General features: G+C 39.1%; 1 protein-coding gene across 1 annotated transcript in view; it reads left to right on the top strand.

The window, feature by feature from the left end:
- Nucleotides 1-27,700, top strand: part of PDE11A (phosphodiesterase 11A) — a gene marked incomplete at its 3' end in the record, with an annotated part of 409,287 nt that overhangs the window by 196,464 nt on the left and 185,123 nt on the right. Inside the window, exon 6 of the mRNA XM_082841569.1 lies at nucleotides 17,499-17,631. Within this exon, the coding sequence (XP_082697695.1) occupies nucleotides 17,499-17,631 (133 nt within the window). The remainder of the gene's footprint in view (nucleotides 1-17,498; nucleotides 17,632-27,700) is intronic.

Here is a 27,700-nt window from a genome sequence, read left to right as displayed (position 1 = left end):
TCTTCTTTATCCATTCTTCTGTCGATGGACACTTAGGTTGCTTCAGTGACCTGGCTATTGTAAATAGTGGTGCAGTGAACATTGGGGTGCATGTGTCTTTTTGAATTATGGTTTTCTCTGGGTATATGCCCAGTATGGGATTGCTGGATCATATGGTAATTCTCTTTTTAGTTTTTTAAGGAACCTCCATACTGTTCTCCACAGTGGCTGTGTCAATTTGCATTCCCACCAGCAGTGCAAGAGGGTTCCCTTTTCTCCACACCCTCTCCAGCATTTGTTGTTTGTAGATTTTCTGATGATGCCCATTGTAACTGGTGTGAGGTGATACCTCATTGTAGTTTTGATTTGCATTTCTCTAATAATTAGTGATGTTGAGCAGCTTTTCATGTGCTTCTTAGCCATCTGTATGTCTTCTTTGGTGAAATGTCTAATTAGGTCTTCTGCCCATTTTTGGATTGGGTTGTTTGTTTCTTTAATATTGAGCTGCATGAGCTGTTTATATATTTTGGAGATTAATCCTTTGTCCATTGATTCATTTGCAATTATTTTCTCCCATTCTGAGGGTTGTCCTTTAGTCTTGTTTATGGTTTCCTTTGCTGTGCAAAAGCTTTTAAGTTTCATTAGATCCCATTTGTTTATTTTTGTTTTTATTTCCATTACTCTTGGAGGTGGATCAAAATTATCTTGCTGTGGTTTCTGTCAAAGAGTGTTCTTCCTATGTTTTCCTCTAAGAGTTTTATAGTGTCCAGTCTTACATTTAGGTTTTTAATCCATTTTGAGTTTATTTTTGTGTATGGTGTTAGGGAGTGTTCTAATTTCATTGTTTTACATGTGGCTGTCCAGTTTTCCCAGCACCACTTATTGAAGAGGCTGTCCTTTCTCCACTGTACATTCCTGCCACCTTTATCAAAGATAAGGTGTCCATATGTGTGTGGGTTTATCTCTGGGCTTTCTATCTTGTTCCATTGATCTATGTTTCTCTTTTTGTGCCAGTACTATATTGTGTTGATTACTGTAGCTTTATAGTATATTCTGAAGTCAGGGAGTCTGATTCCTCCAGCTCCGTTTTATTCCCTCAAGATTGCTTTGGCTATTCAGGGTCTTTTGTGTCTCCATACAAATTTTAAGATTTTTTGTTCTAGTTCTGTAAAAAATGCCATTGGTAATTTGATAGGGATTGCATTGAATCTATAGATTGCTTTGGGTAGTATAGTCATTTTCACAATATTGATTCTTCCAATCCAAGCACATGGTATATCTCTCCATCTGTTTGTATCCTCTTTAATTTCTTTCATCAGTGTCTTATAGTTTTCTGCATACAGGTCTTTTGTCTCCCTAGGTAGGCTTATTACTAGGTATTTTATTCTTTTTGTTGCAGTGGTAAATGGGAGTGTTTCCTTAATTTCTCTTTAAGATTTTTCATCATTAGTGTAGAGGAATGTAAGAGATTTCTGTGCATTAAATTTGTATCCTGCTACTTTACCAAATTCATTGATTAGCTCTAGTAGTTTTCTGGTGGCATCTTTAGGATTCTCTATGTATAGTATCATGTCATCTGCAAAGAGTGACAGTTTTACTTCTTTTCCGATTTATATTCCTTTTTTTCTTTTTCTTCTCTGATTGCCGTGGCTAGGACTTCCAAAACTATGTTGAGTAATAGTGGTGAGAGCAGACATCGTTGTCTTGTTCCTGATCTTAGAGGAAATGCTTTCAGCTTTTCACCATTGAGAATGATGTTTGCTGTGGGTTTGTCATATATGGGCTTTATTATGTTGAGGTAGGTTCCCTCTATGCCCACTTTCTGGAGAGTTTTTATCATAAATGGGTGTTGAATTTTGTCCAAAGCTTTCTCTACATCTATTGAGATGATCATATGGTTTTTATTCTTCAATTTGTTAATATGGTGTATCACATTGATTGATTTGCATATATGGAAGAATCCTTGCATTCCTGGGATAAACCCCACTTGATAATGGTGTATGATCCTTTTAATGTGCTGTTGGATTCTGTTTGCTAGTATTTTGTTGAGGATTTTTGCATCTATATTCATCAGTGACACTGGTCTGTAATTTTCTTTTTTTGTAGTATCTTTGTCTGCTTTTGGTATCAGGGTGATGGTGGCCTCATAGAAGGAGTTTGGGAGTGTTCCTTCCTCTGCAGTTTTTTGGAAGAGTTTAAGAAGAATGGGTGTTAGCTCTTCTGTAAATGTTTGATAGAATTCACCTGTGAAGCCATCTGGTCCTGGACTTTTGTTTGTTGGAAGATTTTTAATCACAGTTTCAATTTCATTACTTGTGATTGGTGTGTTCATATTTTCTATTTCTTCCTGGTTCTATCTTGGAAGGTTATACCTTTCTAAGAATTTGTCCATTTCTTCCAGGCTGTCCATTTTATTGGCATAGAGTTGCTTGTAGTAGTCTCTTAGGATGCTTTGTAATTCTGTGGTGTCTGTTGTAACTTCTCCTTTTTCATTTCTAATTTTATTGATTTGAGTCCTCTCTCTCTTTTTCTTGATGAGTCTGGCTAATGGTTTATCAGTTTTGTTTATCTTCTCAAAGAACCAGCTTTTAGTTTTATTGATCTTTGCTATTGTTTTCTTTGTTTCTATATCATTTATTTCTGCTCTGATCTTTATGTTTTCTTTCCTTCTGCTAACTTTGGGTTTTGTTTGTTCTTCTTTCTCTAGTTCCTTTAGGTGTAAGGTTAGATTGTTTATTTGAGATTTTTCTTGTTTCTTTAGGTAGGCTTGTATAGCTATAAACTTCCCTCTTAGAACTGCTTTTGCTGCATCCCATAGGTTTAGGATCATCGTGTTTTTATTGTTATTTGTCTCTAGGTATTATTTGAGTTCCTCTTGGATTTCTTTAGTGATCTCTTGGTTATTTAGTGACGTATTTTTAGCCTGCATGTGTTTGTGTTTTTTATGTTTTTTTCCCTGTAATTCATTTATAATCTCATAGCATTGTGGTCAGAAAAGATGCTTGATATGATTTCAATTTTATTAAATTTACTGAGGCTTGATTTGTGACCCAAGATGTGATCCATCCTGGAGAATGTTCCGTGTGCACTTGAGAAGAAGTTGTAATCTGCTGTTATTGGATGGAGTGTCCTATAAATATGAATTAAATCTATATGGTCTATTGTGTCATTTAAAGCTTTTATTTCCTTATTTATTTTCATTTTGGATGATCTGTCCTTTTTTGTAAGTGCGGTGTTAAAGTCCCCCACTATTATTGTGTTACTGTCAAATTCCTCTTTTAAAGCTTTTAGCAGTTGCCTTATGTATTGAGGTGCTCCTATGTTCGGTGCATATATATTTATAATTGTTATATCTTCTTCTTGGATTGATCATTTGATCATTATGTAGTTTCCTTCCTTGTTTCTTGTAACATTCTTTATTTTAAAGTCTATTTTATCTGATATGAGTATTCCTACTCCAGCTTTCTTTTGATTTCCATTTGCATGGAATATCTTTTTCCATCCCCTCACTTTCAGTCTGAATGTGTCCCTAGGTCTGAAGTGGGTCTCTTGTAGACAGCATATATATGGGTCTTGTGTTTGTATCCATTCAGCAATCCTATGTCTTTTGGTTGGAGCATTCAATCCGTTCATGTTTAAGGTAATTATCGATATGTATGTTCCTATGGCTATTTTCTTAATTTTTGGGGGTTTGTTTTTGTAGGTCCTTTTCTTCTCTTGTGTTTCCGACTTAGAGAAGTTCCTTTAGCATTTGCTGTAGAGATGGTTTGGTGGTGCTGAATTCTCTTAGCTTTTGTTTGTCTGTAAAGCTTTTGATTTCTCCATTGAATCTGAATGAGATCCTTGCTGGGTAGAGTAATCTGGTTGTAGGTTCTTCCCTGTCATCACTTTAAGTATATCATGCCACTGCCTTCTGGCTTGTAGAGTTTCTGCTGAGAAGTCAGCTGTTAACCTTTGGGAGTTCCCTTGTATGTTATTTATCATTTTTCCCTTGCTCTTTTAATAATTTTTCTTTGTCTTTAAATTTTGCCAATTTGATTACTATGTGTCTTGGTGTGTTTCTCCTTGGATTTATCCTGTATGGGACTCTCTGTGCTTCCTGGAAATGGGTGGCTATATCCTTTCCCATGTTAGGGAAGTTTTCGACTACAGTCTCTTTAGATATTTTCTCTGATCCTTTCTCTCTCTCTTCTCCTTCTGGGACCCCTATAATGCGAATGTTGTTGCGTGTAATGTTGTCCCAGAGGTCTCTTAGGCTGTCTTCATTTCTTTTCATTCTTTTTTCTTTATTCTGTTCCATTGCAGTGAATTCCACCATTCTGTCTTCCAGGTCACTTATCTGTTCTTCTGCTTCAGTTATTCCGCTGTTGATTCCTTCTAGTATAGTTTTCATTTCAGTTATTGTATTGTTCATCTCTCTTTGTTTGTTCTTTAATTCTTCTAGGTCTTTGTTAAACATTTCTTGCATCTTCTCCTTCTTTGCCTCCATTCTTTTTCAGAGGTCCTGATTCATCTTCACTATCATCATTCTGAATTCTTTTTCCTGAAGGTTGCCTATTTCCACTTCTTTTAGTTGTTTTTCTGGGTTTTATCTTGTTCCTTCATCTGGTACATAGCCCTCTGCCTTTTCATCTTGTCTGTCTTTCTGTGAATGTGGTTTTTGTTCCACAGGCTGCAGGATTGTAGTTCTTCTTGCTTCTGCTGTCTGCCCTCTATCTTTATGCTTTTAACCTGTTTGTGTCTTTGAACCTAAAGTGTGTCTCTTGTAGGCAGCATATAGTTGGATCATGTTAGTTTTATCTGTTCTACTAATCTCTGCCTTTTTTTTTTTTTTTTTTATGGCTGTGTTGGCTCTTCATTTCTGTGCGAAGGCTTTCCATAGTTGTGGCAAGTGGGGGCCATCCCTCATCACAGTGCGTGGGCCTCTCACTATCGTGGCCTCTCCCGCTGTGGAGCACAGACTCCAAACGCGCAGGCTCAGTAATTGTGGCTCACGGGGCCAGCCGCTCCAGGGCATGCGGGATCTTCCCAGACCAGGGCTTGAACCCGTGTGCCCTGCATTGGCAGGCAGACTCTCAACCACTGCGGCACCAGGGAAGCCCCTAATCTCTGCCTTTTGTTTGCAGAGTTTAATTCATTTATATTTAAAGTAATTACTCATAAAGTAAGATTTACATCTACCTTTTTTGTTATTTGTTTTCTCTATGTCTTGTCTTTTTGTCCCTCTATTTCTCCATTTCTGCCTTCTTTTTTGGTAAACAGATACTTTTCAATGTGCCATTTAAATTATCTTGCCATTTCTTTTACTATCTTTTTTTCAATACTTTTCTTAGTCATTGCCCTGGGGATTACAATTAACGTCTTAACTTATAACAATCTAATTTGGATTAATACTAATTTAATTTCTATAGTGCACAAAACTTTGCTCCTATATAGTTCTCCCTCCATTTGTGTTATTATTGTCTTAAAAATTATATTTTTTTTACATTATAACCCTTTAATGAAGTTTTAAAGTTGTTTCATTATGCCATTAAGTGAGATAGGAGAGAAAAAAGGATTACAAATGAAAAATACATTTATACTGTCTTCTGTATTTATTATAGGGTAAGCTTTATCAGTGCTCTGCATTTCTTCATGTGGATTCAGATTACTCTCTAGTGTCCTTTTATTTCAGCCTGAAGGACTATCTTTAGTATTTCTCATAGGGCAAGTCTACTGGCAATGAATTTTCTCAGTTTTTGTTTATCTGAGAATGTCTTAACCTCTCCTTTATTTTTGAAGTGTAATTTTGCTGGATCTATAGTTCTTGGTTGACAGTCTTTTTCTTTGATCACTTTGAATATGTCATTCAACTGCCTTCTGGCTTCCATGGTTCCTGATCATGGAGCTATTGATCTTACTGAGGAACATTTGTATGTGATGAGTCATGTTTCTTGCTGTTTTCAAGCTTCTCTCCTTGTCACTGGCTTTCAACAGTTTGTTAATGATGTGTCTAGGTGTGGATCACTTTGAGTTTATGGTACTTGGATTTTGTTGAGCTTTTTGAATGTATAGATTAATGTTTATTTTAATCAAATATGTGAAGTTTTCTACCATATTTCTTCAAATATTCTTTCTGCTCCTTTTCTTTGTCTCCTCTCTTTCTGAGACTCCCATTATGGATATGTTTATATGCTTAATAATGTCTCACATATCTCTGAGACTCTATTTTCCTTCATTTTTTTGTTCCTAAGACCAGATAGTCTCTATCTTCAATTAACCTATTTGCAAGGTCAGTGATTCTGGCTTCTGGCTTCTGAAAACTGCTGTTGAGCCCTCTTAGTGATTTTTTCATTTAGTTATTATTCTTTTTAATTCCAGAATTTCTATTTGGTTCTTTTTTATAATTTCCATCACTTTATTGATATTCTATATTTGGTGAGACATTGTTATCATATTCTCCTTTAGTTTTTTGGAGGGAACAGGGTATGGTTCCCTTTAGTATTTTGAACATATTTATATTGGCTCATTTAAAGTCTTTGTCTAGTAAGTCCAACATCTGGGCTTACTTGGAGACAGTCATCTCTTTTTCCTGTATAGTTTCCTATTTCTTTGTCTCTCTCTCTCCCTCTGTCTCTCTCTCTCTGTTTTAGTTGAAACCTGAATAATTTAAATAATATAATGTGGAAACTCTGGAAATAAAATCTGCTCCTCACCCACTCCATCCAGAGTTTGTGGTTGTTTCTATTTGTTTCTGTTGTTGTTTCTGCTGTTTGTTGTTTCATGACTTTCATGAACTATCTTTGTTGTGTGTGGCAACTGAATTCTCTGCATAGTTAGGTAGTTTGCCAGCTAATGACTGGACCGCGATTTTCTTAAAAACAAACAAACAAACAAAAAACTTGAACCAATAAGTCTTCCAGCCTTGCTGAGGGGATCTGTGTTCATGTGGGGGATACTTTCAATTCTCTGACAGGAAGTTTACTTAGCTTTTACTTTCTGCTTTCGTAGAACTTTAAGGTCAACCAGAGGTGGGAGATTAGGGCCTTCTCAGGTCTTTCCTGGGCATAAATACAACTCTAGATTTCCAGGAATATGTCAGAACTTTTCAAACCTCCCCAGGAATATCTTATTCCTGCACTTCTCCTTTTAAGTTTTCTGGTCAGTTTCTTGTTAGCTGTAACTGTTTTTCTGCCTAAGGCAGTTGTGATGTTAAACAGTTGCTGCTGTTTTGTGTTTTTTTCCCACAGATACCTGGGGATAAAGGCTGTTCTTAGTGAGCAAGCTCCAAGTCAGGTTAAATAAAGGAAAGCTCTATGAGTGGAGGTTTCCGTGGAACTGCCAAACATGTCAAATAATGACAGTTCTGTGGCGATAGGATTTTGGAGGGCTCCAAACCCATTCTTCTTCTGCCAGTGGCTGCTTGCCTGCTGGCTTTCACAGCTAGCATGGTTATGAATCTGTTGGTTTTCACCACTACCCCAGAGCTAGGGAGAGGGAGATGAGAATAAGGTAAGTTAAAATGCCACACGACATACTGCCCTTACAGAAATTGAACTGTTTTTCTTGAATAAACACTCCTTGGATTTTTGTAAGCCACTCTTTAATTTCCAGGGTTTTCAGAAAGTTGATTTTGACAATTTTTGCTAGTATTCTCATGCTTTTATGGAGGAACAAATTTTTAGTGGGCTTTACTGTGCCAGTTTGGAAGGTCTGTCGTCTTCTTACCTTCTTTTAAATTTCTCTATTACCTAGAGTAATAGGGAATGTTAGACAAACTTACACACTGATGTAAGACAGAATACTCCCACAGTATGTCATGAATACATTTTCTTTCTTTTACTTTCTTCTTCATGGATCTTCTTTCTTTGACTGTACCTCTGCTAGAAAGCATATGACAGGAGTTTTTGTAGAAATAGAAACGTGATACTTATTCTGATTTCAAGGAAATGAAGAAATCCTTTAAAACATTAAACATGAAAACAGCACTGTCACCACCATGACCAGTCATCTTGGAACATAAGATTTCTTTTGTTGTGTAACTTCCTTTAAACAGGAACCTTAGGACATTCTTCTTGACTGTCTGTTGTGGCAAATTCAGGGCTGCTGAAGCTTATTATGCCAGTATTTAATGTTGCTAATTGAAGAATGAAAGATCCAGATGGCCCAACTCCCTTTCGGTTGTTTCGCAAGGAGGTATTTCAGCAGGTCTGAATTAGTTTAATGGAAGACAGATTGGTACCAGAAACTAAGCTCTGGTACCAAGGCCTCTTCTTTATCAGGAAGCTCCATTGTTACATAGTCACCTAGATATTTCCTAGCCTGTTTCCCTAAAAATATACAGAGTGTCATTAGAATGGAGTGTTTACACACTGACCTGAGCAGGGATAGTATCACTTTGATATTTTTAGGCTTATATGGCCCCCAATCCCCCAAATAACCCTATTTTATAAATACCCTCCATGGCACTAGTAATGTATGTGTCTACACCCGGTTTGCATGATGCTAATTATAAGAACTAAACATCAATGAAGGAGAGGAAATATTTGTAACAAAGTTTTGTATCTTCCAAAATCTTAGGAAACTCAAGTAGACATATTTCCCAAGCATCTAACTTTCACCTCTTAAATACATTTAATTTCTTTTTTCTACCTTTGAACATGAAGACTCAAATGAAAGACAAACCCTCTCATTACCCCTATTTATTTCAGGCCAGTGGGCTTGTCACTCTAGTAAAACTGTCACAGAGGAGAATTAAAGCTATACAAATATCCCATGAACAACAAGGCACATGAATAAGTACTGAGATCAAACATAAGGAAGTAGCTATGTAGGTCAGCTGTCCCTTAGATTGATGGCACACAGGAAATGGAATCATGGCAACTCAGAATTCTTAGCGATTGGTTTTTATGCTTGGCTCTCTCATTTTTGTAGGTCTCTCATTTAACATGCCTTAGTTAATATTTTAACACATTGAGTCTACTTCTTTCTTACTGTGTAGACATATGCCCAGGACCTGTGGGAAGGTATGCCCTCAATCCAGAGCAGATGGGTGGAGGTGCCCACAGCAGCCCCAAAGAGAGATGGGGTAGGGCTACTTGACCCATCTAGAAGGATAGAATTTTACCTCTGTCCTTTATTATCATAGCACATTTTTTCTTCAAATCTGACAACAATGCCACAGCCAAAAACAGTAACATCTCTCCTGCCCCAGCAGATAAGCAGTTAAACAGAGCATGTCTCACCTAGTGTTTTTAATAAAAGAAAAATCTGTGGCCTACAAGGAACTGATACTTATTGAGAACTTTCTATGTGTCATGCATTCTTCAACATTATATTATTGTATCCTCAAAACAGCCCTGTAAAATGGGCTATCTTTCCCCTATTTTCTATTATGGAAACTAACAGGCAGAGTTAAAATTTTATCTGTAGTTTCACAGCAAGGAAATGTTGGGCCAAGATACAAAGAAAACAAAAACAAAACCCCAAAAACCCAGCTTTGCTCAGCTATGAAACCAAGCAGTTGTCACCACATGGTGCTAAATTGTAGACACCAACCACTCACAGTAATGCCATCTGACACCCATCTGAGAGGCACAAGACACTTCCCAAAGTGACACCAACTCCTAGGGGTGATAAATTTCATCACTCTAATTGTACAGCTTGAGGAAATGAAGTATAGAAAATGTATTATTTGGTTTCCACGTCTTCATTTCTGATAACACAATGCTTGAAATGAGAGAAATACGCGTGTGATAAAGTGTCCTCAGGCAAGACCTTAAAGGCAAGTCCATTAACAGGTCCAGGTCATGATAAAATTCAGGAAGGTGTGCAACTTAGAGCATCTTCCTCTCCCACCACAGTATAAGAACTGACAGGCTGGTTCTACTTGCTAACTACATTCTCTCCCATTACCTTTTATGTCTGAAAGACTTATTTGGTAACCTTCAAAGATATACTGAAGCCAGTAGGAAATTATTAATGTCCTAGACTTAGATGTTTGAGATTCTCCTGCTGGGGTCCTAGCTTTAAGTCCCAGTGATATTGACTTAGTTCCTTAATCTCCTAATTGAAAGACAACTTCAAATAATGTTGCACAGCTCGAAGCTTCAGGAAGGACCCAGGGATAGGCAGGCTTACTTGAGAAGAAGAAGTAAGGAGGGGAATATATCTTTGTGAACCAAAGTTCAGACTGACCTCTAGTCAATGAAGCAAGATGGAAAATAGTACCAGGCATAGCATGTAGATAAAAAAATCATTTTTTGTTTACAAAGCATGAAAAAGAAATATCTGTCCTAAAGAATTCTTGGAGTTCCTGACTCTTCGCCTCTCTGAATCCTACCCCCACTGGATAATATTCACACTATCGAGGTCAATTGACAATCAATCATTCCCTGAAAATGAGAAAATAGATTGTGTCTATGTTGAAACTTCTGTTCCTTACCCAATGATCTATTTTTAGTTAATGGTCACAGTTTTTATTAATGATTGTTAGCACATCAAGGAGAGTGTATTAGTTCAGTCTTGAAAATGTTAAATTTGAGGTGCCTGTGGGTAACCAGGAGGAAGTGTCCAGAAAGGGCTTGGATGCATATGTAGGGAACTCAGGACTCAGTGGGCTCCTGATACCCGTGCAGGAATCATCAGTAGTATAAATGTGGTTGTGTTTGTGTATGGAGCCACACAATATACAGGTTGGCCTCTTCCATTGTAGCCTTATTCATCACTTCTACCATTTAGCCTAAGTTTTAGCTCTACTATTTGTCATATCAACACAGAAAACCTCACACTTCTAAAGCTTTACTCTTGCTGTGGTTTTGTCTGAATTGTTTTTACCTTCTTTCTCTACCAGATGAGTTCATTCTTATCCTACAAAGAGCAGCTTATACCAACTTCCTTTGCGAAGTAGTTCCCAAATACCATTCCCAGCCCAAACAGAACTGGCCCTTCTCTCTGTTGCCGTAATGTCTTGTACATCCTTCCTTAGGACGTCACAATCCATTGTCATTGTTTGTGAGCTCCCTGAAGGTGGGGCCCCTTTTGCTCCTGTCTATACCTCTTTCTGTACCTATATACATATATATAAGGATGGTCAGGGCTGAGCTGACCAACTCCTTTCAGCAAAAAGGAAAAGACCCTTTTTGATTGCTTCATGCAAGATTCGCCCACTACTTTCCAGCATTTTGTAGGGGCCCAACGAATGATTATTCTTGAAAAAGTGAAGTCTTGGGGGTCTCTAGTGAAAACTAGAGTGAACTCTAGTGTTGAGAACAAAACCGTCAATACACAGTCTAATGATTAATATTATTTTCTTCAGATATTTTGTCTTCTAATTTAGAGACTTGTTTTGAGAATTTTAAAAAATAGTCTTAAGTTTATTTTCATACAATTTTCTGTGTTTGAACCTTTAGCTAAGGTAGGTTTTTCAGACAATTGAAGATGGCAAAGTTCCTGGTCCCCGGGGTATTTTATTTTGTCTAGTTTTGTTTTACTTGTATCGATTTCTCTCCTATGCTGCTCTGCACCTTGTCGACCCGAGGTTTATATCTATCTCACTGGCCCTTATTTCAGGGACAGCCACATTTCAGGAACTATGTGTTTTCTGTAATAGGGCAATTCTCTTTTATCCCTCCACAGTCAATATATTTAAGCTCATGAAATTCTCTTTGAAGTCAGTATGAGTCTCACACTTGGAAGCAAGATACCACTGAGGAAAAGGAATCAAACTGTAGCTCTTCACAGGAAACTCACTTAAAAACCCACATCTTCATATGAACCTGGTTCTAGTAAAATACAAGCTGAAGGATTACTTTACAATTTGCTTGTTATTTTAAACTAATCTTGATCTTAAGGAGGTCTACTTTTAAAACAGTTAAAATAACCTAAGTGGTTATTTTGCAGTTATGCACATGGCAGCTAAGATCCACTGAGCTGACATGATCTCATCTGCACTCACAGGCTGTGGAGTAATCAAATTATTGATGTGTTTCCAAACTGCAGTGACTCTCCCTAGGTTGATTATGGCTCAAATTGAAAACCTTAGTGTTGAATTTATTGACCTTTGATATCTCTGGTCATATTTTGGGGGCTCTAGAAAATTGGTTAATTCAATTTGGGATATTAATTTAAGCTTTCAAAAACCTATTTAAGGGCTTCCCTGGTGGTGCAGTGGTTGGGAGTCCACCTGCCGATGCAGGGGACGCGGGTTCGTGCCCTGGTCCGGGAGGATCCCACGTGCTGCAGAGCGGCTGGGCCCGTGAGCCATGGCCACTGAGCCTGCGCGTCCGGAGCCTGTGCTCCGCAACGGGAGAGGCCACAGCAGTGAGAGGCCCGCGTACCGCAAAAAACAAACAAACAAACAAAAAAACCTATTTAAAAAAAGAGCTATTAGGAACTATTAATCCTGAGCCTCATTGGTGGGAACAGGATCCAAAATGAAGGAGGTGGTCATCCCACCTCTATGCTGCTCAGACCCCTTGGCCAAGACTGTTCCGGACTGGCTTTCATACGCAAGAGGGCTATTAACCATCTCTGACGCATCTAGGACTGGGGGGATGAGAATAAGGAAGCTATGCCACAAAGGGAGTAGCTGAAGGAATTGGAGATAAGTTAAAAAGAATGATCTCAGGTGGAGGATTATAGGGAACATGTTAATTATTGTCGAATATTTCAAGGGCTGTCAGTTAATGAGAGCCATGCTCTGTGGCTGCAAACCATGGGACTGGGAGCAAAAGATGGTGATTATTGGAAAGTAGATTGAGCTGCCACAAAATGGCATGGAATATTTTTGTAGGTAATGAGTTCCCTGTCACTAAAGGCATTCAGTTTGATATTGATGTCCATTTGTCATGTGTGTTGAAGAAGAGATTGAAGCAGAGCCATTTTCAGCCCTTACAGCATCTCTGTGAGAATTAGGAAAAAGGTACTCCCTCTAGATGGATGTAGCTCTAAACCAATGTGCGCAACTAGGCTAGATTTCAGCCCCATTCATTCCTTTGACAGGGCACCCCTGTACAGGGCAGAACCTGCATAATATACATGGCTGTGTCCATGATCTTACCATGTTCTATTCCAACAGCAGTCAGTCAAAGGGAGTAAACCACACAGAATAAAATGGCCCTCGTAAATCAGGAGGAGTTGACCTATAGGACCTTTATGAAAGAACTGATCCTTTAAGCTAGATGTGTCCCTCAAGAAGTAGAAATAATTTGGGCCTTTTCCTTTGTGATTAAACCCACAGCACCACATTGCTGAAATGTCCAAAGGGGTACTGTCACATGCAGAATTTACTTTAGAAGTTGTTAAAAAGTTGATACTTAAAAAAAAGTTTGCTATGGGCTAGATAATATGATAAGTATTTTCATAAATTATTACCTTAATCTGCACAATAACTAAGTAGTAGTATTATACCCATTTTACAGATGAAATGTAAGTAACTTGTCTGAGAGTACTTTGCTTGGAAGTGGCAAGAGAGTCATGTAAGTCAGTGTGTCTGACTCTGAAACCCATAGTCTTAATCATAAAACAAAATTACCTTTTTTTTTTTTTTAAAGAAAAGGATCAAGGTTTTGAAAGCTCTAACTCAGTGTCATGATTCTGCATTCCAGAATCATGGAAGGTTGAATGGTACAAAGGCCAGAATGTGATATAAATACTTAGACTGACAAATCAACCTTCCTGTCTCTCTAACCATCCTGTCCCCCTGGGCCTTAATTTATGTACCTAGGCAAGATTAAACTGAGGGAAATGGAGGGGTGGTTTTCAGAAAATCTCTTTGCACTGTTGCAGCTTTAGGTCAATTCAAATCTCATCTCCTCTCTGAAGCCTTAGCCTCACCTGAAGCCTTAGCCCCACCTGAAGTTGTTTCTCCCTCCCTATACTTCTTCCTCATTCATGATTGGCACAGTTGGCTTGGCAACTAGCCAACACAGCCATGTGACAAATTTTTTATTTGAAATTTGAACTGGGTATTTGAGTCCTGCGTTGTTTAATGTCAGCATGTTTATTTCTCACCTCCCCGACTAGGTGGCAAGCTCCCCAGGGCAGAGACCATAGCTTATACTTTCTAGAAACCACCTCAGCAGTGCCTGTAGCCCAGGGCTGATGCTTTTGCATTGTCTACAGTTTGGAGTGATTTCAGTACATGTGCAGCCTGCACTAAGCCAGATTCTGAGCAGCTCTAGATCTAGAAGGAGTCTTTCAGGAGCCCCTGCTCAGTAAGTGTTTCCATCATCATCTTTGAGGATTCTGTAATTAGGGACCTAAAGCTCTGGATTGTCAAATCCAGTGTTTTGTCCTCCTTCTTCCTTGACTGCAGCCTGAGGCTGAAGTGTTTGTTACCTGCAGCCTCTCCCTGAAACCCTCTGTAATGTTGACTGGCCTCCCTTCTTTTTAGTGAAAACCTACTCTTCTTGCTCTATTCCTACCCATCGACTCCTTCCCAGAGAGGCAACAGGGTAAACAGAAGTGGAGTCACACTTGGAGTCACACTTTAGCTGAAAATCCTATTTCCACTTGGGAAAGTCATTTAGCATCCCTGAGCCTCAGTTTTCTGATCTGTAAAATGTAGAGAATTGTACTCATAGGATTTAGGTGAGGACAAAACAAACTAGTTAGGTAAGCATCCAGCTTCCCTTCGCTCACTGTGGGTGATGATTAATTTGTTTTCCCTTTTTTCTTTCTCCTCTTTATTACTGCCTTTCTTCTTCCTTCCCCTACAGATTTACCTATATATTCTCTCCCTGAGTGATCTCATCCATTCCCTATCTTCCCTATCTTCATTCCCTACCTTCCCTGAAGATAGCCCCAACTCTGTATCAGTATTTTCAGTCCTGAAGACTTGATATGGGCTCTGGTCCTAGATTTTCAACAATGAATAACGTGTTCCAGGCTCACAGAATGTCTGTTATCTTCTTCCATCTCCCCAATCCTCTAAACAACTCCCTTCTGCCAATAGTGCCACAGGCATACAGCAGCAAAATGTAAGCCACTGCTGCCTGTCCACCAAGCCCTGTGGAATCGTCTGCAGTACCTCCTGAGTGGCCAGCATCGTCACCTCCCACTGCACAAATTAACTGGTCTGCCAGGACCTCTCCCCACCTTCAGCCTCTCTTAGCCAGTTCTTCTTGCTCATTCTCCCTGGATTAAGTTTCCTAAGGTCACAGCTCAAGTCCTGTCACTACCCTGCTCAATACTCTTACATCGCTCCCCATTGCCTATAACATAGGTCTCAGCTCCTTGGTCAAAGCCTCCACCTTTGGGCTCTGACCTCCTGTTCAGTCTTATTCCCCACAGTATGCGTCCCATGTTCCAAGGCGATTAATCCGTGTTCCAAGAACACACCCTTGTACTCTGCTGCTTCATGTCCTTTGTTCCTGCTTTTTCCTCCTCCATGGGTGCCTTCTTCCTCACCCTTCCAATCTCTCCTTGCTGAACTCTTGCCCATCCTGAGACCCACTTAAAGGTTTTTGACACTTGTTGATAAAGCTGCTTCCTTCCTTAGTTCTCGGTTACCCCTCCTCAGCCTCCCCCACCCCAGCGTTTCTTTCGCAGGTTCCCTCCCTGGCTCGTCCCCAGGGTCCTGCACAGCTCTTCTTCCCACCACACACCAGGTCAGCATTTTCCCCATTGTTTCATCACAGAAGAGACGTAGACAAAACCTGTGGTACACAGGCAGCGCAGAATGAATCGATAGCTTGATTAATCACTGCAAGAAATCATCAGCATTGAATGATTTTATAAGCTGACAAGTGACTTCATTAAGTTGGAACCTCATATCAGGAGCACTGTTATGTTTCTTCCTGTATTTTGCTTTCATTACAGCACAATGTAAAATTTCACTTCTCACAGGTAGAATACAGCAAAGAGAAAATAAAACGTGGACTTTTTTGTTGTTCCTTTGTTTGTTTGAGAAAATAAAGGCTTCATCTTCTCTTTGAAGTCCTCAGTCTTTTTCCTTCTTTGACTTAGCCATCATCTGAGAAATTCAAGACTCTGCTTTTTATTAACACTTCCATCTTCAGCCAGAGATCCATAGGGAATACGTTTATGTACCAGTAACGTTTAATATGCAATAAGGGCTGAATAACCTCACAAATATATGTTGAATTTATCAGATGCAGACCAGCAGTCATTACAGATGAGATATATTCATGATGGTAAATGATGTCTGTGCTTCCCTCTCATTCACACATCTGGTGGCCTCTCCATGTCAGTTTCTGGCATTCTCAGTATGGCACAAATTCCACACAGGCACATTATTGCATAATAACAATGACTGTGTACAGCATTTCGTGTTTTTATTACATATAATGCAGCTTAGATTAAAAAGTCAACAGAGGGCTTCCCTGGTGGCGCAGTGGTTGGGAGTCCGCCTGCCGATGCAGGGGACGCGGGTTCGTGCCCCGGTCCGGGAGGATCCCACGTGCCGCGGAGCGGCTGGGCCCGTGAGCCGTGGCCGCTGGGCCTGCCTGTCCGGAGCCTGTGCTCCGCAACGGGAGAGGCCACAGCAGTGAGAGGCCCGCGTAACGCAAAAAAAAAAAAAAAAGTCAACAGAGTTATTATTCTGACGGTAGTACACTCATTAACATCTTCAGGAACCCAGGGTTCCACAGAATGTAGTTTGGAAAACATTGCCCTGTATACTTGCATTCATTTACATAATTTCAGTTATTACTGGTCAAGCCACAAATCTAACATCCTCCCTGAAAATTTTCCTTGATATTGTTAATTTGAACAGTGCTCAAGTTTGCATTTCCACAGCTCGTGGCAGTGCTCAATAGGCATGGGGGGAAGAAATGATGGAAGGGAGGGATGAAGTGAGGAATCTTACTGATTCTTATGGCATTTCTGTAAATTTGACATTTGTAGTGAAAGTGACACAAAGGAAAATTCACAGAATCATTTAACATAAAATTCCTTGTTAAAATCAAATATGGATTATTTTAAATTATTATTGTTAAGGGTAGAATTAAAACAGATTTTCCAGTAAGATTTTGTAAGTAGGAAGTGTGTTTTTGTTAAGAAACATACTCTGAAACTACAACAGTAGTTACAAAACACTAACACTGAGTCTAGATGTGCTCTTTTGCTACACTTAAACTTTTGTAAATTCTCAATTTATTTCCGGATTTTTCTCCATCCTTAGGTTTAATTCTCCCTGGTATCAAACATCGGGTCTGCTTAGTTAGGGGGTGAAGCTAGGAAGGTCAGTGGAATTGATTATGCCATGGCGTTGGCATCCTATCAATTTTGGTCATTACCTGGTTATCTGCTTTATGTCTGCCTGCTTTGGGGGCTAAATACAACCTAGAGTTATGCTCTGGATCATAGAGGATCTATCATTTCTACCCATGGAGTTGATTGTTTTACATGATAAAGTAGCCGCTTATAATTACCTCACTATTGTTCTGTGATTAAGGTCACTTACCCCTTCTTAATGAGGGTAGGTAATCCTGCTATGAGTGTACTTTTGCAGGGTTTGCTTGCAGGTAAACTGATGTTTTTCTCTTTTCTTACTGCCTGCCTTGGTGTTCTGATAGTTTCAAAGAAAGCATGGAGAAATCATCATACTCCGACTGGCTAATAAATAACAGCGTTGCTGAGCTGGTAGCTTCTACAGGCCTTCCAGTAAACATCAGTGACGCCTACCAGGATCCCCGCTTTGACGCCGAGGTAAGAGTAGGCCTCTGGTTGCAGTCTTAAGGTTCGGTTCTTACCCTGTTGATGGTTTGCTGGCTGAAGCAAAAAAGGGACATCATACAACTCAAGAGCGGCCCCTGAATTTACTGGCAATTCTTCTAAATCTTTCCCCTGTGATCTGAGTTTTAGCATCGCCTACTGCTGACTGACAGGAAAGCTTCCTCTCTCTACACTGATTTGTGGCAAAATGGCTATATAGTTTAATTGCATATGTTTGAATCCCTGCCAATTATATTGTACGTGTCTCTGAACTTTATATAAACTGAATTATACTGTATGTATTCTTCTGTGACTTGCTTTTCCATTCAATATATGTTCCTAAGTCACATGAATTTGTAATTCATTCATTTATTTTCACTGCTGCAAAGTATTCCATTGTATGAATAAGTGTCACTTTTTTTATCCACTGTAGTATCGATGGAAATTTGGATTCAGTGTTTCACTGTTACACACATAACTGCTAAAGACATTCTTTAGTCCTCTAGTCTGATGCTCTTTTATGATTGGGGGCATTTTGTATTAAACATATAAGTAAACCCATGCATTAAGTATACTCATGCACATTTTATATTAAACATAGCTTATATTAAACTATGAAATGGTTAATAATAAAAATGTGTATATAACATAGTTATTTCCCGATAGATGTTAGTACAACTACCATATTTTATAAGATTGCTCCCAAGAAAGAGTACGTTGGCTTCTGTTACTGTTTAATGTTAATTATGTAGGCGCATTGTGCTGATGTACAGAATATATTAATATAGATTCTGACTTGGCAGAAGCCTAACTTTTAAGGTGGTATAGAGTAGCATCCAGATAAATTTACATTAATTTATAAAATGTCCCTACGGGTGTGTGTGCACCCATATGTGTGTGTGGTGTGTATTCAATAAATTGCAAGATTAAATTACTACATTACAAAGCTAAGGTCTGAAGAGTAACAGGAGTGTTGCAGTGAGGACAGTGGTGTGTTCCAGGCAAGGCTGAGAGAGCATGAGGAGTCTGGGAATGGAGATGAGTTAATGTAGCTGGAGGGCCAGGTTGATGAGGTGAGGGAGGGAAGTAGGGGCCAGATCGCCCAAAGGCTTTGAAAGCCCTGTTAAGAAGTTTGAGTATTTATCTTGGGCAATAGGGAAACACTAGTTGAGTTGCAAATGGAGGAGAAGCAGGAGTTATACTTTAGAAAGATCACACTGGCTTCAGAACAAAGGTTAGATCAGTAATAATAACTGAACATTTAATCAGAAATGAGAGCTGGTCTACGACTCTGGAGACAGACAAGGATTCAGTCCTAGTCTCTCAGACTCCAAAGCTCTGCCTCTGAATCCTGCCCTGTGCTGTCTCCAATGTCTGGGGTGGGACACAGCAATGGTTGGGAGGCTGGAATCCAAGTCAAATTTATAACTTCATTCAGATCTTTGCAGATGTCTGCATGGAAAGCTTAAATTCGTGAAATTTACCACATCTCTGGCTGCCTGGAATTCTCTTTCCCTAGGCTACATCCTCTACGTATTTTCTCTTCATTCTTCAACATCAAGTGGAGATGCCTGTATCTTGGACATCCTTTCATGAACTCCCTTTCCGAGTTGGGAGTCTCTCCAGTGTGCTCTCTTAGCTGCCCCAATGCTCATCAGCCTCTAGCTCTTGTCAGTTCTGATGCAGTATTTCTGAGCTTTGAGATACCCTCCTTGGGAAAGTACACAGTCCAGAACTTCTTTAGTTCTCCTCCTGTAAGGAAGAATACCATCATCCTTGGTTCTGTGACTAGCAGAGCAGAAATGATTTATAGGTGTCAATATTTATATGCATTAACATTATAATTGGGTTAGGATTGATGTTATGAAGTTTTGCCTTTTGCTATGTTTCTTTCCTTCTTGACTTTAGAGAGAGGATACTGAAGAAAAGACCTCTAAACACACACTTTTATGAAGAAATGTTCTCAGTATTCTATTACTAACATCAGTAACAGCTGAACAAACTGAAAGGCTAGCTATGCAGAAAAAAATCATTAATTGCCAATTCATTGTTACAAAGTCAACATATTAGATTAGAGATTAAGAGATGATGGTCGATTCCTACCTCAAATTATAGTGCTAAATTTGGTATGGCTTGCTATTATTCTGCTCTGAGCTTTGGGCCATAAAGTCAAATTCTGGGGTAGCAAAAAGAGTCAACAAATTTACACCATTTTAAAAGTTGGTTCATAAGACATATGCAAAAGTGTAACAAAACATGATAAATACCCACCACCCAGTTTAAGAAAAAGAATACAATCATTACCTTTGAATCCTTGTACTGATCTTCCTTAATCCAGTCTCCTTTATTTCCCACACACTATCCTAATTTAAATTTAACATTCCTTTGCTTTTATATATAGTTTCATCACATATGTTTGAATCCCTGCCAAATATATTATTACATTTTTTACATATTATTACATATTTTACATTTTGCATGTCTCTGAACTTTATATAAATTGAATTATACTGTATATCTTCTTCTGTGGCTTGCTTGTTCATTCAACATAAATTCCTGAGTCATGTGCATTTGTAATTCATTCATTTATTTTTAGGGCTTCTAAGTATTACATTGTATGAATGTGTCACTTTATCCACTGCAGAGTTGATGGACATTTGGATTCAGTGTTTTGCTGTTACATGCATAACTGCCAAGGACATTCTTGTCCATGTCTCCAAGTGCACATGTGCAAGAGTTTTTGTAGTGTCTGTACCTAGGAGAGTGACATGCTGGGTCATAGGCTACAGGTATCTTCACCTTTAACAGGGAATAAAAAGTTCTTGACCAATCATTACTTTTTTTCTTAAGAAAAACAGTATATGTCTCAAGAATACTTCTTGCTGATACAATATAGTGAGCCTGAATAGCCCATATCCTTATGTCTACAGGCAGACTCCTACCACATCTCTTCCTGATTAGCGATATAGCCATTTTACATCTTCCTCCACACACTCCTCCATTCCAGTAAGACAGCCTGCCCGCTCATCTATAAAAAGAATGTTGTGGGCTCTCGAGCAAAAATGCAACAGTTAATACTATGGGACTGAGCATAAAAATTTCATGCCCTGATCCAGTAGTTAGAGGCAATGATGTCTGAAGACAGTAAACTGTGGTAGTTTAAGCAGTGACCATTTTGTGAAGTCACTTTCTTCCCTAGTACCTAGACCATCATTATTTCTTGACCTTCCACCTAAAATGCTTCCAATCTTCCACACAACTAATACCAGATTTTAAATGCAAATCTGAAGATGCAATATACCATGATTTTTACATGTTCTCTTTGTGTGGTACTGAAATATAAAATTACTTTATGTTCCCCTTCTCATGCTGAGGGGGAAAAAAATTGGAAAAGAATTAATACAGATGGAGGTGAGAGAGAGAGAGAGAATTCTGCCTAAATATAGGTAGTTAATAGATTTGTCCTGCAAATGTGTGTATGTTGTGTGTGTGTATGTGTGAGTGTGTGTGTGTTATGTATCACACCAGGAAAAACAAAATTATTTATCTGCTTAGGCTTCCTCCCTTTTCAAGAATATTTTGCCTCAGTGACAGGTGTCAACTGCTTATGTTAATTAATGAATGAAACAGACTCCAGACTGAGCCACAGAGCTCTCCCTCAAGAAGCTAAGAGGCTTGAACCTTCTCCTTACAAGCCTGATATAAGATGGTGTAGATGATATGATAAAGATAATCAATTCAGGTAGTATCTTTCATTAACATACTAAGTATTTCCCTCAAGATAAAAAAATACAATGACAAAGTGGAATTGCTTCACCCTTTCACTAAAGGTAATTCTAGAGTTATCCTAGAGACAGAGGGTACCTTTTAGAATTGTGCTGTCTTCTTGGAAAGGTTTACATCCTCTCTTCTTGAGTCTGGTATATGGGTCCATAATTTCTCCCAGTAATCATAACTAAGTAGTTGTTTATCAGTGATAGAATATAAGGAAATCTTTTTTTTTAATCCAGGATTAATGGATTATCTCCAATAGGTATCTCCACTGGGAAAACTATATGCTTTTTTGTTCTCTACATTCACTAAGTTCCCTGAATAATTTGAGGCTGGTTAACAAAAATGATAATTTGCAGGGAGGTTTCATGGGGAATTCTTTTCAAATCATTTCCTATTTTTTCATGTAGATTTTCTCAACATAACTCTATATCCTGAGCACTGGCATCTATCCTAAATTTCTCAGTGGCTCAGTGACTAATTCTGGCAGTTTGAATTCTCTTCACTGAACATGAAGAAGGACACCAATTCATTAGACAGCAGGGACCTGGGATGGAGCCCCCCAAAGTGGATTGGCCTTATTCTGGGGTTTCATACTGTAGATATATCACTTTCAGTTAATAGAAATATTAGAGATTTCTTTCATTTACAGGTGAGGAAACAGAGGCTCAGAGAGCTGAAGTGACTTGCCTAAGGCCACACAGCTTCCTCAAGACAGGGCACAGAACAGACTATGGGCTTTCTGATTCTTAATTCAGTTCTCTCTCCCTGAGTGGCCTCTCATGGGGACCAGCTGCTCAGGGGCTGCCTGGAAAACAGTCACCACTCTGTCATTCCTCTGTCTACACAGGTGTAGGAATTTATGTCCGGCAGACCTATCCTTTTGTCCCAGCTGCCCTACTCACCAGCTGGATAGTCTTGGGCATACTACTTGCATACATAATGTAACGAGTAAAATTCTATATAAATATTTTGTAAATCGTGCAGTCCTATAAATATATAAATGTCAGGTGAAGATTTTAGTCTGGTTGAGGACTAGTTTTTTGGTTCTTGAGGGATTGCTAGAAACAGGTCCTTTTCTCTAAATGAGGAGGTCTTTACACAGAACTGCAGACCAGCAGACCTTGATCATGGACAAGCCAATGTCATTGTCCTTTTCCTCCAGAGACACAGTGAGGAAAGAAGAGGAAAGTCTCTAGCCAAAGAGAGGAATAAAGGGTGACTGTTGACAGCAAAAAAGGGATGGTGGCAATAATCTGATAACTTATAGGTCTTAAAGAAAGCCAGGTCTTCTCCTGTCTGGTCAGAGGAGAAGCAATAGCAGGTGTTACCTACAGAGGTGAATAAGGCTGGATGCATGTCCTGTGGCCTTGGGCTGCTCTGGGGAGATGTTCACCATATCCTCCCCTGTGGAGACCAGCAATATGCGGCCCTGGCTCTTCACGAGAGTGGCTGGCCAGCCATCCAGGGGCCAGGTTACCCAAGCACATTTAGGTATGATTGGATTTTAGGGGCTGGCTATACTGCCCAGGCCCAAGCAGCCCATCAGTCCTTAAATCATAAGGCTAAAAGCCAGTGCCTAATAAGACAGAATTTATTCCATCAACATTTGCTTTGGCTATACTGTATTTCTCATTTCTGTGTCTTTCCTACCTTGTGGTAACTTCTGGTAAGTCCTCAGAAACTCTGCCCAAAGATATGCAGCAAGAGAACGATCCTTATTTTGAAATTTCAGTTGTGAAACCCTTGGTCTTCCTTTTGATGGAAGCTACAAAGGGGTGTCTTTAATGTGATGTAAACCTCATCCCAGGCACTTGCTGTGAGGGCTACAGGGCAAGTAATCATAGTTGTTTACCTGCTGTGTGTTCTCTTTGTGATTGTTTTAAATATTTAATGGTGTTCCCTCCTTGTGGTGAACAGAACGACTTAGCAGTGAGGCACAGTGATTACTTGCCTTCTGTCTGCCTGTTTGACTCCTAGAGAGGTACCTGCTGGGCTTGATAGCATGCATAGTTTTAAGGCCAAACTCCTTGGTTTATGGGTGGAAAATTATGACAGAGTGGTTATATAAGATAGTCACAAAGCCAGAACCAAATTTCTGAGGTTTACATTCTGCAGCCTTATGAAGATCACTGTATGCTAATTCTCTTACAAGATTCTGCAGTCCTCAAAAAGGATGCAAGACAGAAAAGACTGACTAAATATAACTGATTATATTTATTCATAGTGGCTCAAGAAACACTCACATTCATGGGTTATCATGCTAGTGGGTTTTGTAGTCTAATCAGTCATTTGCTCTGTGGTAGGGGTATTCATGCTTGGCTCCTAAAGACACGGACAGGAATATCATGTATATTAATTTTCTGTTGCTGTGTAACAAATCACTACAAATTCAGCAGCTTAAGGCAAACACCTGTTTATTATCTTCTGTAGGTCAGAAGTCTGGCATGATGCCTAGGGTCTCACAAGGCCTAAAGCAAGGAGGTGGCCAGGTGGCGTTCTCATTTGGTCCTGGCATTCTTTTCAAAACCCATTCAGGTTGTCGGCAGAACTGAGTTCCTTGCAGTTATAGACTGAGCTTCCCATTTTCTTACTGACGGCTGGCCAAAAGTCTCTCTTAGCTCCTAGAGACTGCCCTCAGGTACTACTAGCCATATGACCCTCTCACAACTTGGCAGCTTACTTTTTCAAAGCCAAAGGGAGAAACTCCAGGTGGCTCTCACAGAGGCTTACATAATGTCAGGAGTGACACACGAGAGGCTGTCCCATCACAGCCTTATAACATAACCTAATCAAAGAAGTGACAGTCCTATCACATTCACAAGTCCTGCCCACACCCGAGGGGAGGGGATTATACCAGATTTGTATAAAGTAAAGGGTGGGCAGGTGTGAATCTTAGAGGCCATATCTTTAGAATTCTGCCTATAACACTATAATAAAACCAAAATTGAGTCCATACAAAATATCCCATGAGATGATCTGTATGTCCTGATATGGAAAAAATGTCCACAAGAACAAAAGCAAGTCATAGAGAAGTATGTTTAGAATAATGTTTAAAAGTATGTATAGAATAATATATGTGGGTATATATACATATATATGCACATATTTTTCTAATAGACAACAAACTTAACATGTCCAAAACAGAACTTACAATCTCTTTTCTGCCAAGCTTGCTCCTCTGTTTCCCTATCTCTGTTAAGGCAACTCAGTTCTTCCTAATGCTTGTGCCAAAAATGTTATAGGCATGATTCTCTCATGTTGCACATCTAACTCATCAGGAAGTATAATTGGCTCTACTTGCAAACTTTATCCAAAATCTGACCATTTCTCACCACTCAACTGCTACCACCCAGGTCCAAGCCACCATCATCTCTGGACCATTTCATGGCCGTAGCTTCTTAATCTACTTCTCTGCTTCCGCTCTTCCCCTCCACACTCTTTTCTCAATACAATACCAGGGGTTTTAAATTTTTAAGTTATATTGTATCACAAGTCAGCTCACAAAGTTCTCATAGTCTCCTTACTTCACTAGAGTAAAATCCAAACTCACCATTCTTTCAGAGATTTACAGTGTCCTACATGATGTCACCTCATTTTCTATCCTCAGCCCTCATTCATACTTCTCCAGCCACACCAGTCTCCTTGTTACTCCTAGAACATGACACTCATACACCTACCTCAGGGCCTTTGCACTGGCTACTCCTCTGCTGAAATACTCTTTCTCCAATGTCTGTGTGGGTCACATCCTCACCTCTTCATAGTCATCGTTCAAATGTTACCTGTTAGTAAGATCTGGTGCCCTTGGTATTTCTAATCCCTTTTATCCTGCTCTATTTTTTCCCCATAATTTTTAATACCTTCTAACATATAGTTTATTTATGTATTTTTTTGTATTGTTTACCATCTGCCTTCTCTCACTAGAATGTAAGCTCAAAGAAGGTGAGAATTTTATTGGTTTTGCTCACTGATGTATCCCCAATATCTAATAAGCATTATTATTGAATATTGTTCAATATTATTGAATATATTATCTGTGTTATTTATGAATAATTACATATTGTTGAATATTATAAATTAATGTATGAACATATTACATATTTGTAGGAAAAGATCAGGAAGAACTTATCCCAAACTGTTAATAGTTGCTATCTCTAGAGATGGCAAGATTACAGCTTTTGATTTTGGTTTAACTTGAAAATTTCACGAGTGCATATATTGTTTTTGTAATGAGGCAAAATTATAAAGATGTTTTAAAATGTTAGACCTTTTATATCTTATGTGAAATTATATTTTACCAGGCTATTATGAGCCCTCTAAAAACTATAAACTATTACTCAAAACCAGAATTGAAATAATGCAAGATCTAAGTAAACTAACTTGTTTTGCTGTATCTTTGGGGAATTCAGATGGATTACTTTCTGTTGCCCTCGTCAGCAAGGAGTGTTGGTTGGATTTTATTCTAACTAATATCCTTGTCTGAGACTGTCCCAACAGCATGTATATAAACTGCATTTGCAAATGACCTGACATTGGGTCAGGTGGCTTCTTGGAGTGCATACTCTATTTACAAATACCTTCACCATGAAACAATTATTCTGGCCTTGCTTTTAGTCAGCATTGTGCTTATGAACTCAACTCCCAATAATTAGTTACACTCTAGCACATCATCTGTGAAGCTTTCTGCCCTTTTTTTTTCATACTAGATCAAAGAACACCTTAAAACAAGTATACGAATGCACAACAAGCTATTATTTACTCAATATAAGGTGTACTATTCTGTTGCTTAATTTAGTATTTCCTTCCCTTTATATAGTTATGGAAAGAATTTTCAGAGCCATTACATGCAGGGTTTCTTTTCTGCCTGCAACAGAAATGAACAATTGGACCCAACATTTAAATAGGAAAGGTTCAGCAAGGGGAATGGCAGAAAATAACTAAAAAGTAGGGCAGGCCTTATTCATGGATGGTTTGGTGGTCTGTGTGTTACAGATTCAGGAGTGGCGGAAAACCCATCAGCACCCAGGTCTCCTCTGCCATGAGGGGCTGATGCCCAGAGTTACACAGTTAAATCTAAGATGTCATGATGTTAATTGTCACCCTTCAATCCCATGCAATTCTTCCCTGTGACGTTCTTTCTCTGATTTAAAAAAAAAATTTTTTTTTATTAAAGCCTGTTACAGACAACTCAAAAATTCTTACCCTTGTCCTGTAGCACTTAAGGATAATGGGACTTCAGGCTCTGAGATCCTTTGACCTAGAGCATTAAAGCCCCTTTCGCCTGTCAGATCTTCACAGCAAAGCACTTCTGCAATCTGGGATGCTGAGTGCTAGCCTGACAGGACAGCTCCTTTTCCATTCTTTGTAACGCCTTCTGGTCTATCAGTTATGCTTCTGTTACAAAGGGAAATGTGGGAAAATGGAACCATTAAGAGGTAGGGCTGAAATGCACTCGCTCCCGGTAATCTCTCAGTTGCTGATACTTAGTGTAAACCAGGCTGAGAGCCTTTCCCGGGAATGGGATTTGGTAGGGAAGATTGGACAATAGATATAAAATTTCCAGATGACCAGGAGGGTGAGGAAAGTTAGGAGGATTACTAAGACTTGAATAAGTTGTACAATGGGGAAGCTGTGGGTAGTGAAGACAAATAGGGGGCCATGGTTCTAAGAGTCGAACAGACTTTGCTGCATTGGTAGTGGAAGACAACGCATCGGCTCTAAGTCCAAAGGTCAGTTATTTTTTAGGAGTGCTTTTGTCAGGAATTTAAGGAATCATTTGTAGGCAATGTTCTAGAAACCTATGTGCAGATGAGGTTGGCATAAAGAAATGCCTCTTTGTTGTTTCAGGGAAATCAGGGGACTGACTCAGAACATCTCCTCCCTCACTTGTCCTAGTACCAGAATTTCTCACTGGTAGATTGGTGTTTGGGGGATAAAGTACTACTTTAGATTACTATTAAAGTTGCACATATCGTTCTAGGGGAAGAAAACACATTGCACATTAATGAGTAGTATTACGTTATCACCAATTCTTTTAACATTCCCTTTGATTGCCTTAGAGAGTCTGGAAAATATGACAAGTACGTTTTGATGGCTCCATGAGGTAAACCATCTTAAATTATATCCATTAACTGGAAAGACCCAGTGAGGATAGAGACTTGGAAAATTTTTAGTATATACATCTTTAATTGGAAAGAACTAGGCACCCCTAGATAATGTATTTATTTTAATGGTAGCCTCCTGGAAAGGCTGCTTAGTCTCATATGGTCTAATATTTGGGACTCTAATAATG

Source organism: Leucopleurus acutus (genome assembly GCF_964270905.1).
Source record: "Leucopleurus acutus genome assembly, chromosome: 6".
In the NCBI taxonomy this organism is placed as follows: Eukaryota; Metazoa; Chordata; class Mammalia; order Artiodactyla; family Delphinidae; genus Leucopleurus; species Leucopleurus acutus.
This window is presented reverse-complemented; position numbering and strand designations above follow the sequence as displayed.